The sequence below is a fragment of the Amblyraja radiata genome, chromosome 25, assembly GCF_010909765.2.
Source record: "Amblyraja radiata isolate CabotCenter1 chromosome 25, sAmbRad1.1.pri, whole genome shotgun sequence".
NCBI lineage: Eukaryota > Metazoa > Chordata > Chondrichthyes > Rajiformes > Rajidae > Amblyraja > Amblyraja radiata.
The window spans coordinates 1,963,900-1,978,059 of NC_045980.1; the positions used below are offsets into that span (position 1 = coordinate 1,963,900).

Sequence of the window (14,160 nt, forward strand, 5' to 3'; positions counted from 1 at the left end):
TTAAGGTGGATAAACCTCCAGGACATGATGGGATTTATCCCAGGTTACAAGTACAGGGCCACCACGCACTCCACATCTGGGCATACACCAACCCAGAGCTTTGCACACGCAAGTGAGTTTAGAAGGAAAGAAGGAGTTATCATAATAATCACAATTATAATATGTGAGGACCCCATGACTAGTGGATTGATAAAAAATATAATTCATGCAATTAATAACAGTATTTACATATGTAAATACTTAAGCAATTGCATCATTTAATATGTGTAAATTGCAAACTGTTTTATAAGGGCTAATTTCCTTTCTAAAGAAGGAGGCGGATAGATGTGTATATTAATGTGAAGGTATTTTTCAGAATGAGTTTAGCATGTGGTACGGCCTGATACATTGTTGTGCCAGACCCCGCCATTAGATGAGAGTTGTGTAGGGAACTCCAGGTGCTGCTTTAAACTGACGATAGACACAAAAAGCTGGAGTAACTTAGCTGGACATTTGTGGAGAGAAGGAAGGGGTGACGTTTCGGGTCGAGACCCTTCTTCAGACTAATCTTCAGATTAGACGAGATATGGGCTTCAATAACGGATGTTCTGTTTATAGCTCAAACTCTGTCTCAAGGGCAATGTTTGCAGCAATAGAGAGAAACACAGAAACAGCCCATATACCATGAGCATCCCCAACCCAACAGGCCAGCACATTGACAACTGGCTACCAAGAGAGGGAGAGGCAAATTTAAAAATAGACACGATCACATTAAACCCGCATATTATGTTGAAATCAAAGGGATGCCACCAAAGAAGCAATGCAAACACTTTTTTTTTTATAAAGGAAAAGAATGGTTAACCAAGAGGCTCACTGAACAGAGTGCAGAGTCAATCTTGCACCGTAACCAGAGATCTGAAGAACCCCATCTTACTTAAGACAACTTGGCGATTTTTGCGGCGACTGCCACCATCATTGACTGATGTATCAGGTCACCGAAGGATTTGTGGCGGTGATGCGGCGGTGACGACGTGTTGACGCGCGTTGTTTTTTCAAGTGTCGCCACATTTTTTTGTCCCCGCTGAATTTTGAAATGTTCAAAATCTTTTGGCGACACTGACATGACGCCGACAGTTGCCGGAAAAAAAAATCGGCAAGTGGGACAGGCCCTTTAGAGCTAATTTTTCTGTTTTCACCCCTCCACCTTCTGAAAGCGTGGTCTCTTTGTTAGTGCAATTGGGCCAAACAGCCTGTATTCTTCAGTCTGAAGAAGGGTCTTTACCCGAAATGTCACCCATTCCTTCTCTCCAGAGATGCTACCTGTCCCGCTGAGTTACTCCAGCTTTTTGTGTCAGCCTGTATTATATTTTGGTAAGCATCAGTTGGATATTCAAGTGTGCATGCCCACCCACTTCTCTCTACCGTAAACATGCATGCACATGAACACACACACAAACCAGTATGGATCACACAACATCTAGAGTTGATTTCCCCTTTCTAGTTACTTAATGCAGAAACTCAGATTTCGTACACTCTCCCTGTGATTGAGTGGGTCTTCTCCTGGTGATCCGGTTTCCTCCTACAATCCAAAGACCTACAGGTTTGTAGGTTAATTGGCTTTGGTAAAAATTGTATATAACCCCTAGTGTGTAGGATAGCGCCAGTGAACGGGAATCGCTGGTTGGTGCAGACTCGGTGTCGCTAGTGCGGTCCAAAGGTCCCGTTTCTGCACTTTATATCTAAACTAAAGATATTATATTTTTAGTCATGGACAGGTGGAACTGAGATCTGTGAGAGATGATGATGCGGTTTTGGAGACATTGTCCTGCTGGGAGAGGGGAATGTTTATCTGTGGTTACACGTCCTACTGGGACTATACTTGGCAGGCAGACGCTCCCACATGTTATCTCTGGCCGCTGGATTGGGGAGTGTGTTCCCATTGCCGTTGACCATTCTGTCTTGTTGGTGCCTGGCCTCCAGGGTGTTGGGAACCACATGCCATCATTGTGCTTCATTCCCACCTGGAGGTCATTTCTCCATCTCCCTTGGTCCTCATAGCCATCTGCCAGTTGTCAGTCAATGTTAGCATTTGTCATTCATATCTGTTAATCGTATCCTGGCAGCAAACCATTGATCTTCCTCTTGGCCTCTGTGCATTGCTCACCATCCCGCAGAGCACATCTTTGGGGATGTGTCCATTTCCCACCCCGTGTACATGTCCAAGCCAGCAGAGAGACTTCCGCTTGAGGATCGCAGGGATGCTGGGCATGTCGGTCAGGGAGAGGACCGATTCATTGGTGATTTTGTCCTGGATGTGACGAAGATGGCCAAATGAAAATTATTCAGTTTCTGATGTAGATAAGTCGTCCAAGCTTCACCGCCATACAGTAACGTGCTCAAGATGCATGCTTTGTAGATCGTTATCCTGGTCTGGATTGTGAGTTTCCTGTTCTTCCATGCCCACTTGGTTTGCCTCCCAAAGGTGGTTGCTGACTTTCCTATCCATGAATTAATATCCTCATGTAGAGGGAGCCTCTCAAGCCACTGTAGATCCTCGGTAGGTGAATTTCTTGACCGTGGTATCAGGGTGATTTCAGGGGGGAGTTGAGTGCTCTGACCCATCACAACAGTCTTCTTAACGTTGATTGTTAGTCAGTATTCATTGCAGGCCTGAGACAGTTTGTCCATCAGCCCCTGTAGTCCTTTTCCCGTTGGGGCGATGAGAGCAGCACCATCAGCGTACAGGAGCTCCCTTAGAAGCACATTTGTAACGTTTGTTTTGGCTTTCACCCATGTTGGATTGAAGAGCTTCCCCTCGCTTGGGTATGAAGATACACTCCTTCCGTGTCTGTTGGGTAGGCAAAGGACAGAAGGGCAGATGGGAATGTGATGAAGAGAGTGGAATCCTTGCTTCACTCCCCTTGCCATGAGGAAACTGCCCGATGTACTGTACAGCCCATCAAGTTGTATTGGACCATGCATATTCCCATTGATGAGAACGGAGTGAGTGTGCCAGAGATTCAAGGGGAGATGGCATTCCCTGAAACTTCAGGGGGGACATGTCTCTAGAGCTGGCAGCACTGTGACCTCCAATCCATGGACTAAAGGCAACTAACTCAACACAAATTTCCCTTGGGACCTCCAGTATATTCCTCCAATGTTTATTCCACCACACTCCTGCTATCAAAGAGCGAGTACAATCCTGCAAACAGTCTTCTTTACAGGGATGAGAAGCCACAAGCACATTAACAGAATGATTTCATAGGGACGACAGACACACAACTTTGGTTCAGAAGACGCTTCTTTTCACTTCAGCACTTTTGCCGAACATACACAAAACCGAGCGATATGGAGCTGCCTAGAAATATTTAAAAAGTGCATCAAAGCAGGCTCTGTGAACTCTCACATGCAAACCTGAGCAACATGAATGACAATCAGCGCTGCAGATGTCAAACTGTGCCCTGCTCATTGAAAGGGTTACTTAAACAAAATACAGTAGACTTTTCTCCCACAGAAGCAAAAGTTGAAGATTGGATGCTTCAATGTCTGATTTGCAATGGCAACAATCGTAATCCCAAGCACATATTAATGGAACAAACCGGCACATGCATATAGTGTCACACGTGCCACATCGTGGCATAGTCGATATACGATCTAACCGCTAGCTAGAGACAACAAGTGAAGGCGGGACAGTGTAAAGCATAAACAGATAAAGTGAAAGCATTGAAGAGCTGCCAGTTCTTTCCCATTTCTCATGCCCAAACAATCTCCTTTGGAACCAACAAAATGATACCCAATGCTGATCACCAACGCATCTTAACATGCCCCTGCATGTTTCATATTTCCAATCTGTGGCATTAGTCCACTTAGAATGCAGTAGGTTTTGTACTGAAATGACAGCTTCATCTCTGCATAATTAATGCCTGAACAATTTCCCACAGAATATTGTTGAGTGAAACTATGTTAACAAAACACTCCTGAAATGTGTGAGCACATAGTAACTGGACACTTCACTTGGGGGCAATCATGCAGGCAGTATCTGTGGAGCTGTGTGGACACTTCACTTGGGGCAATCATGCAGGCAGTATCTGTGGAGCTGTGTCGACACTTCCACTCAAAGGATAACAACAGATAGAGAAAATGTAACTTTGAAAAGTGTGCAACAAAAAGTGAAAAGAAGAGAACGGGCCCCAAAACACCAGGTTTCTCACTCTCCTCAAACCAACACACCTGCATGACCATCTTCTCAAGGAGGTTTACGCCTCTATGCCTACAACTCAAAAAATCTTACACATGCGCGCACACACACATATATACACACACACATATATATATACGCAGACACGTATATGTGCACACAAACATATATATGCACACACACACATATATACGTACAGACACGTATATGCGCACACACACACACATATATGCATATACACACACTTACATGCACACACACACACTTACATGCACATGCACACACACTTACATGCACATGCACACACACTTACATGCACACATAAATTCTCAATGCCTTCTGTTGTCCTAAGGAGCCAGATATTTTGAAGGGAGATGCAAATTAACAACCAACAAAGGCAGCTGAAGGTAGAGATAGCCAAAGGCAGATAGTCATCTTAGGAGCTTCAAAGCAAAAGTAAAAGAGAAGTGGAAAGAGTTTGGTCTGTGCATAAATGCTGCCATTGTGAGAGGATAATCAGAGCTCAGCCAACCCTGCCGTTTACATGCTCACGTTTCCTGCATGTCTCTGCACACCAGCTTGTGTCTGACCCACTGAATGTTCCCACAGCTAGAAGCCTGCTGTGCAGAGATGCAGAGTCCCCACCCCTCTCAGAAGCTTAATAAAAACAGTGGCTATTCTAATATATCGCATTCTATGAAACGCTAGGTACACAAAAATGCTGGAGAAACTCAGCGGGTGCAGCATCATCTATGGAGCGAAGGAAATAGGCGACGTTTCGGGCCGAAACCCCCTCAGGAGAAAAGCTCAACCCACCACCAGGACTGTTAACACTTGGCCTGAAGGAGCTTCCTCACAGTTACAGGACTGCTTTGAAAGGACAAACTGGGACATTTTTGGAAATCAGGACTTGGAGGAGTACACATCCACGGTACTCTTTTACATCCAGAACTGTGTTGACAACGTCACCGTCGACAAACTCATCCGGGTGTACCCCAACCAGAAGCCGTGGATGACAAAAGAGGTCCAAACTCTCCTCAAGGACCGCAACACCGCCTTCAGGTCTGGCGACAGAGCCCTGTACAGCGCTGCTAGAGCCAACCTGAAGAAAGGCATCAGGAATGCCAAAGCGGCCCACAAGAGGAAGATAGAGGACCACTTTAACAACAACGATCCACGGCGGGTGTGGCAGGGCATCCAGCACATCACCAACTACAAGCCCAGCAATAGCACGATGGCCAACGGCGATGCCTCACTGGCGGAGGAGCTGAACTGCTTCTTTGCTCGCTTCGAGGCAGAACCAGAAGAGCTCGTCACCATTCTCCCACCAGCCCCTAACAACAACAACTACACCCTCACTGTGCAGGAGCATGAAGTGAGGCGGGTGCTCAGGGAGGTGAACCCGAGGAAGGCTGCCGGCCCGGATGGTGTGACAGGAAGGGTTCTGAAGGAATGTGCAGACCAGCTCTCCGAAAATCTTCAACCTGTCCCTGTCCAAATCCATCATCCCACCGTGCCTGAAGTCTGCCACAATCATCCCACTACCAAAAAAGCCTGTTATCAGCGGCCTTAACGACTACCGACCGGTCGCTCTCACACCAGTCATCATGAAGTGTTTCGAGAGGCTGGTCCAGCAGCACATCAAAGCCAGCCTCCCGCCCACCTTCCATCCACAACAGTTTGCCTACAGAGCAAATAGGTCCACTGAGGATGCCATCGCCACTGCTCTTCACACTGCACTGACCCACCTTGAACACCAGGGGAGCTATGTGAGGATGCTTTTCATTGACTTTAGCTCCACCTTCAATACCATCATCCCCAGCAGACTGGTCACCAAACTCATGGATTTAGGACTCTCCCAACCCATCTGCCTCTGGATCAAGGACTTTCTGTCTAACCGCCCCCAGACCGTCAGACTGGGCCATCACCTCTCCACCCCCATCACACTCAGCACCGGCTCCCCACAGGGCTGTGTGTTGAGCCCCCTCCTCTACGCCCTCTACACCCACGATTGTGCCCCCGCCCACTCCACCAACACCATCGTCAAGTTTGCGGACAACACGACTGTGGTTGGACGTATCTCAGGAGGAGATGAGACAGCCTACAGGGAGGAAGTCCAAAGACTGGCAGCGTGGTGTTCAGACAACAACCTCATCCTAAACACCACAAAAACAAAGGAAATTATCATAGACTTCCGTAAGAACAGTGCAGCCCCCAAACCCCTATTCATCAATGGGGACTGTGTGGAAAGGGTCTCAGACTTCAGATTCCCGGGCACACAAATTACGGAGGATCTCTCCTGGACTACAAACACCACCACAGCAGTCAAGAAGGCCCAGCAGCGACTCTACTTTCTGAGGATCCTCAGGAAAAACAACCTGGAGGAGAAGCTGCTGGTGTCCTTCTACCGCTGCTCCATTGAGAGTGTGCTGGCGTACTGTATAACCACATGGTATGCCAGCTGCTCTGCAGCGGACAGGAGAGCCCTTCAAAGGGTCATCAACACCGCACAAAAAATCACTGGCTGCCCACTGCCCTCCCTGAAGGACATCTTCAGCTCTCGCTGCCTTGGCAGGGCAGCCAACATCCTGAAGGACCCTTCCCACCCTGGACACAACCTGTTCCACCTGCTGCCCTCTGGCAGACGGTACAGGTCTTTCAAAACTCGCACAAACAGACTCAGAGACAGCTTCTACCCCATAGCCATACGTGAACTTAACAATGCAAAATAAGAAATAGCACTCACATTCAACTGAATGGTTCTACCTCAGCTGCTATTGTTATTTATCTGTAATTTTTTTTATATATGTATATATTTTTACCTTTTCTTATATATTTAAAATTGCTCTTGTGAATCGCACCGTGGGATTGACTTTTAAATTTCGTTGTACCATGTGCAATGACAATAAAGAGATTCATTCATTCATTCAGACTGTGCTGGTCTTGGGTGTAAACTGGAGCAGAGAGCACCATGATGTCGACGGCCGGGAGCGCTGGGGAGAAAATCGCACCCGGGAACCGAGAGGGCGGAGGAGGCAGGTTCTCTGGATACTTTCAAGAGAGGGCTAGATAGGGCTCTTAAAAATAGAGTCGTCAGGGGATATGGGGAGAAGGCAGGAACGATTGGGGATGATTAGCCATGATCACATTGAATGGCGGTGCAGGCTCGAAGGGCCGAATGGCCTATTCCTGCACCTATTGTCTATTGAGAGGAAATTCAGGATCGCCAGATTCAAACGTTGCACCCTTTGATCAGAACGATTTTAGCCGCAGTAAACGAGCGGATTATTCACACAGATGACACAAACTAAGCTTCAGGCTTCAGGACACTCAGAAACCGGTCTGACCTTGAAAATATCCCAACTCGTAAACGCGAGTCCTTTATGTAGCGCACCATTAGCAGTTAACAATTAATTCAACGTCTATCTCGCAGTCAAACGCCTTTCAGATAGTTGGTCTACCATTCCGCCCAGCCCGACCTGTGTTTCATTCCCATACAAACCTCCGGGAAACGGAAGATCTTAAAGATTGTTTTATTTTTTTATTTTCTATTGCCACCCATAGCCGATTGCTGAAAAAACAGCGCTTATTGTTAGTTAATCTTCCTGCACAGTAACCAACTATGAAGCGGCTTCGCGCGGGTTTTGTATGTGTGTGTGTGGAAATCTTCCTTTGATGTTTGAATTAGGATTACTTTGATGTTCGTCTCGACAAACCGGATTTAACTGCTGCCTTTGAAGGCGAAGGCAGTTTCAACGTGGCTAAGGCAGTTATTAAATCGTCGCCAGAAGCTCATGTCACACTTTTCTAAAACAAAAATGTAACCCAAGTCTTCGAGTGAAAGGTGCTTGTCGATTTCAGGCCAGGATCACTGCCCACATCCCTCATCTCGTCCCCTGCCAGCCCACCAAGCTCTCCTCCGCTTCACACACGGCTACGGAGAGACCCAACCAACTTTAGAATGAACTGCAGGTGCTGATTTACACCGAAAATAGACACAAAATGCTGGAGTAACTCAGCGAGACAGGCATTGAAACAGACATTAAAATAGGTGCTGGGATAGGCCATTCGGCCCTTCGAGCCAGCACCGCCATTCAATATGATCATGGCTGATCATCCAAAATCAGTACCCCGTTCCGGCTTTTCCCCCCTATCCTTTGATTCCTTTAGGCCTAAGAGCTAAATCTAACTCTCTCTTGAAAACATCCAGTGAATTGGCCTCCACTGCCTTCTGTGGCTGAGATAGATTCACAACTCTCTGGGTGAAAATGTTTTTCCTCATCTCAATCCTTATTCCTAAACTGTGACCCCTGATTATGGACTCCAACATCGGGAACATTTTTCCTGCACCCGGCAGCATCCCTAGAGAGAAGGAATGGGTAACGCATCGAGTCGAGACCCTTCTCCAGAGTCTGAAACGTCACCCATTCCTTCTCTCCAGAGATGCTGCCTGTCCCGCTGAGTTACTCCAGCATTTTATGTCTATCTTCAGAAGACATGATAATGGGAAGCGACATTACTAAAAATTTTAATGGTTTTTTAAATGTAAACGTACTGTATTGAAAATTGTTTAACCCCACAACATCAGAATAGTTTGTTTCCACCAGTTCTGCTCCAAACTGCTCGACATTTCAAAGAAATCAAAGGCTTGAATATAAATGTTATAGACGAATTATGATGTTTGTGATGTAAACCAACATGAACACAGGGCAGGTTTCACCCCGATCAATTGGCGAGGATCTCTCTCTCACACCCTGCAGCTGTAACAATACATAAACAATAGGGATTTTTTTTTAAATCTTGGGGAGGATTGAGTTACAAAGCGACTAATAAGAGGTGCCTCCACTAGGGGAGTGCACTGTCACACACACATAGTGGATGGAACCAGCTACTTTGATCAGGCGAGGAGCCGCGCTGTATTGGAAGTAAGCGCGGAAGAGACATTAGACGCCTCAAGCTCATTAGGTGAAAGGCAACGGATAACCAACCGCGCTCACATACCACGGGAGCTATTACCTCTCACTGAATTAAAACCAAAACTACACTCAGAATGGAGCGAAACTAAATACGACCAAAGACCCAACTAATAATGCTTTTTAAAATAGATAAAGTCAGTGTAATGGTTAAGTGCCTCTGTTGGTAGTTGTCATGGGAATCTGGTGCTGTGAATTATTAAAACATGCTCACATCCCCAATCAGTGCACCTCTCTAAGCGGGGGTTCTTTCGAGACCAGATGCATTGATACCCGCCAGGGTTGTGAGCGCTGGTGTGTGACCGATCACACGTTGTGTACTCAGGTTGGACGTGTATTTAAATACCGTAAAGTGGAAGATGGGAGTGGGATTATTCACCGGGCTCTCTGTACCTGCGTTGGAATCACCTCTCTCTCTCTCTCTCTCTCTCACACACACACACACACGCCCGCTCGTTCCCCACGTGTGTTTGAAGGCAGGGAGCCGCTGAGTGAGTGACTGAGTGAAGGGCCCGGGGTTCATTACACTCCACATTCACTACAAAGACATGCAGTTAAGTTACAAATGTAAACCCGCTGTATCAACATCGACAAATTCAACATCAGCAAAGCACAACGCAAATGCCCTCAGAAAAACACCTCCCGGGAAAGAGCAACTCCAGTGCACATTTGTTTTTAGCGGGATGGTTAAAGAAAAACTTCCGAGCAAACTTGGTGGGTGGAATGGTTTGAAGTGTAGATGGCAGCGGGGTTAGACAAGGCACGGGCAGCGGCTTCAAGCCCTGGCCCCTACACCAGCGATAAGCGATGTGTTATGTATTTGAACCCACGTTCACGCTGCTCCGCCAGCGGGCCAAGACCGGAGCCATCTTGTTGAGTGAATAACCACTCCGCTAAACTTTTTACAACAGTTTCGAGTTCGTGCCCAGAGCACGGGGGAATCGGTGTGACTTTTACCTGCACGATCTCGCCCTCCGCGCTGATGGTGGCTCCGGCCCGGGAGAATCGGCCCTGCAAGTCCGTTGTAAAAGTTGTATATTCACCATTGGAACTGGACTCGAAAAGCACGACTTCCACAAAGGCAGTCTCCTTGGCACGAACGGACCCCAATGCTGCTGCCGCCACTACCAAGAGCACAGGCATCAACTCGGATCCACTCCACATCATCTTGCCGGTTGTACAGGCGCTGACCGGGACATAATTACCGATTAATCCTGGCTTGCGCGAGGTTCGATGTTTGTCCTTTGGCAAAAAAAAACTTTGATTTGTTTCCTTTTCCCCCCTGAAGTGGAAGCAACCCTCAGAATGAAGCGCCGGCGGGCGGCTGGGTCGATGCTTGGTAACGTGTAGGTTTCTCCGGTGCAGCTTTGTCGATTACATGGCTCTGCGCTGCTTCGCTCCTCTCCTCTCCTCTCCTTGCACAAGCTCCACAAGGCGGCACCCCGCTTTGATCCAACACGTGATCCATGTAGGGGTTATCCCCACCCACCAATCTCTGACCTCTTTACTTTCACGGCGCAAAAAAAACAACAACTTGGGCGTTTGTTTTTTTTTTGTGGGGGGGGGGGGATGAATTGTAGAAAGTGAGGCTGCGTTTCCCAGAGCCCGGGCACTCTTACATCACTCCACACACACACACAGGATGGCGAGTCCTGTTCGCAGCCACCCACCCAGCCGGCTCTCGCTTACAAACCCAGCGCTTACCAACGCAGGAGGGGAGATTTTAACATTCATGGATAAAAACAAATCCGCTGCATTCCAAAGCGTTACGAATGTGTTAAAGAGTTTGGACACCTGTAGGACAGACCTTGCGCGCTCGATGCGTTCGTTCTGTGACTGCGATTATTGCATGGAACCCGTTGTAGAAGCTGTTTTAGAATCAAATTCCACAGTAACTCTCAAAAGAGTTGCCACAGCTGGGAAATAACAGCCAGCCCCATGCCGCCGCCGAGTAGGGTGAAGGGCAATCTTTCACAAAGTTGGCACTGACACAACGGCGAAATTCCTCTTCTGATTTAATGCCAACGTGGTAGACACATGACAGATTTTAGGGTGAATTGGCGTTGTACGTGAGTGAATTTTTTTTCCTAATACTTAAATATATAGCACAGAAGCCGGCCCTTCGGCCCAGAATGTCAGACTGTCGCATTTACATACTGTAGCTTCCGATGGCGCGGTGAATTAAAGTGCGGGTTCGGATACTTCGAAGCTGTGAGAGTTTCTCGCTCCACCACTTTCTCAAATTGAGTGTTCCAGATTGCAATCACCCGCTCAGATCCCTCAAATTATCTTGCCCCCACCCCCACCCCCACCCCAATCCATTCATCGTCCACCTTAAACCTATGGCTTTAGACGTCTCCCTCGTGCAGAAACATTTCCTATCAGCTATTTCATCCACGTCCCTCTTCATTTTGTATATCTAATACTTGGGCATACACAACACAATCCAAATCTGCAGACAAAGGGAAATGTAATTAAAATGTGGTCACATTTATATTTTACAATAATATTGCTGCTGATACAAATGACATTTCATCAACTAAAATAAAAAATATGGCAACTTTGTCCATCTATACCATTTCCCTTCACTCGTTTTGTTAAATATATATGGATATAATTGGTATGAGAACCAACTGGCTTGGAACTACTTACATTATCTTTGAACTTCTCTTAAACCACCTCCAGGGGGAAATTGCTGTCAAAACATGGGGGAGGAACACAATTTGGGGGCACAGTTTCTTAATGGGCGCGCGCGCGCATGCGCACATTCGCACACGAGGCTTCGGCCGTGGGCCCTGTGGACGGTAACATCGGGAGCTGACCTGCTTGGTGATCAGCTACAGCAGCTTCGTCCGCCCTGAATCATGGGGCTTGAATCGGCCCGTTCACGGGGCCTTTCATCGCCCGGCGCGGCTTTAAATCGGCCGACGGGGGCTTCAACGTCGGGAGCCTCGATCGCCTCGATGCAGCAGTTTGATTTGAAGCCACGCCGGGCGATGAAAGGCCCCGCGAACAGCCCTTAGAAAACGTCTGATACCCGCTTGAATCTTTCAAAAGCTACAATGGATCACAATGTGATAAATAACACTTAAACAAATAAAATTGAAGTAAATAAAGGCAAACAGAAGAACCAACCTTGGAGGGGGAGAGAGAGAGAGAGATAGGAAAAACCTGCTAAATCACGTGAGTGACCATGAATTAGGGACTTAGAACATAAAAACATAGAAAATAGGTGCACGAGTAGGCCAATCGGCCCTTCGAGCCTGCACCGCCATTCAATATGATCATGGCTGATCATCCAACTCAGTACCCTGTACCTGCCTTCTCTCCATACCACCTGATCCCTTTAGCCACAAGGGCCACATCTAACTCCCTCTTAAATATAGCCAATGAACTGGCCTCAACTACCTTCTGCGGGAGAGAATTCCACAGATTCACCACTCTCTGTGTGAAAAAAGCTTTCCTCATCTCGGTCCTAAAAGATTTCCCCTTTATCCTTAAACTGTGACCCCTTGTTCTGAACTTCCCCAACATCGGGAACAATCTTCCTGCATCTAGCCTGTCCAACCTCTTAAGAATTTTGTACATTTCTATAAGATCCCCCCTCAATCTTCTAAATTCTAGCGAGTACAAACCGAGTCTATCCAGTCTTTCTTCATATGAAAGTCCTGACATCCCAGGAATCAGTCTGGTGAACCTTCTCTGTACTCCCTCTATGGCAAGAATGTCTTTCCTCAGATTAGGAGAACAAAACTGTACGCAATACTCCAGGTGTGGTCTCACCAAGACCCTGTACAACTGCAGTAGAACCTCCCTGCTCCTATGCTCAAATCCTTTTGCTATGAATGCTAACATACCATTCGCCTTACCTGCAAGCCAGCCAGGAAACCGTTCCACCGGAGCCCTTAATTACCTGACCCTTTTAAATCCGACACCCGTTTAAATCTTTCCCATCCACCAATACATCCAATTAGTTTAAATAGTAACTACCCCCATCAGACAGCTTTAAGAAATTCTCCGTGAAAACCTTCAGTAATACTTGAAGGTCAATACACAATTGGTGACACATCGTGTTAATACAATGTTAATAGAAACATTTAACTATCTCCCCCCCCCCCCCCCCCCCCCCCCCCCCCCCCGTCCACCCCAGGATTTCTGCTCATGCCTCCTGCTGATTGCCTGTGGTTTTGATGCAGATCCATATTACAAAGACGAGGAAATGTTACATTTTTCTCAGAAGCATTTTCCTACAGCTTCAACGTTTACTACAGCTAATAAACAGTAAAAAAAACACTGCTGGAGCAACTCAGTGGGCCAGGCAGCGTCTCTGGCGTACATGGATAGGTGGCGTTACGGGTAGGGACCCTTCTTCAGATTTGTACCTTCATTTGTTCTTTAAACAGTTGATTCCTTGAAAGTGGGATGTTCTTGAACGTGTCTAGCAGAGAATTGTGGACGCAGCCCAGACCATCACACAAACCAACATCCCTTCCATTGACAGACACAAGAAGCTGGAGTAACTCAGGACAGGAAGCATCTCTGGAGAGAAGGAACGGGTGACGTTTCGGGTCGAGACCCTTCTTCCCTTCCATTGATTCAATTTATACCTCACACTACCTCGGCAAGGCCAACAGCATAATCAAGGACAAGTCTATTGACATGGGGAGAAAACAGGAACGGGGTACTGACTCTGGATGATCAGCCATGATCATATTGAATGATGGTGCTGGCTCTAAGGGCTGCATGGCCTACTCCTATAACCATATAACAATTACAGCACGGAAACAGGCCATCTCGACCCTTCTAGTCCGTGCCAAACACGTATTCTCCCCTAGTCCCATATACCTGCGCTCAGACCATAACCCTCCATTCTTTTCCCGTCCATATAACTATCCAATTTATTTTTAAATGATAAAAACGAACCTGCCTCCACCACCTTCCCTGGAAGCTCATTCCACACAGCCACCACTCTCTGAGTAAAGAAGTTCCCCCTCATGTTACCCCTAAACT

At 47.0% G+C, this 14,160-nt stretch overlaps 1 protein-coding gene across 3 annotated transcripts in view; it reads right to left on the minus strand.

Moving 5' to 3' along the window:
* The window catches only part of znrf3 (zinc and ring finger 3), a 315,203-nt gene extending 304,502 nt beyond the window's left edge, over positions 1-10,701 (minus strand). Inside the window, exon 1 of one of the 3 annotated variants that reach the window (XM_033043094.1) lies at positions 10,108-10,701. In XM_033043094.1, the coding sequence (XP_032898985.1) occupies positions 10,108-10,317 (210 nt within the window). In that variant the 5' untranslated portion in view covers positions 10,318-10,701. The remainder of the gene's footprint in view (positions 1-10,107) is intronic. The other 2 variants (XM_033043093.1, XM_033043092.1) reach the window with 2 other exon arrangements.
* Between the last annotated feature and the right edge of the window lie 3,459 nt (positions 10,702-14,160).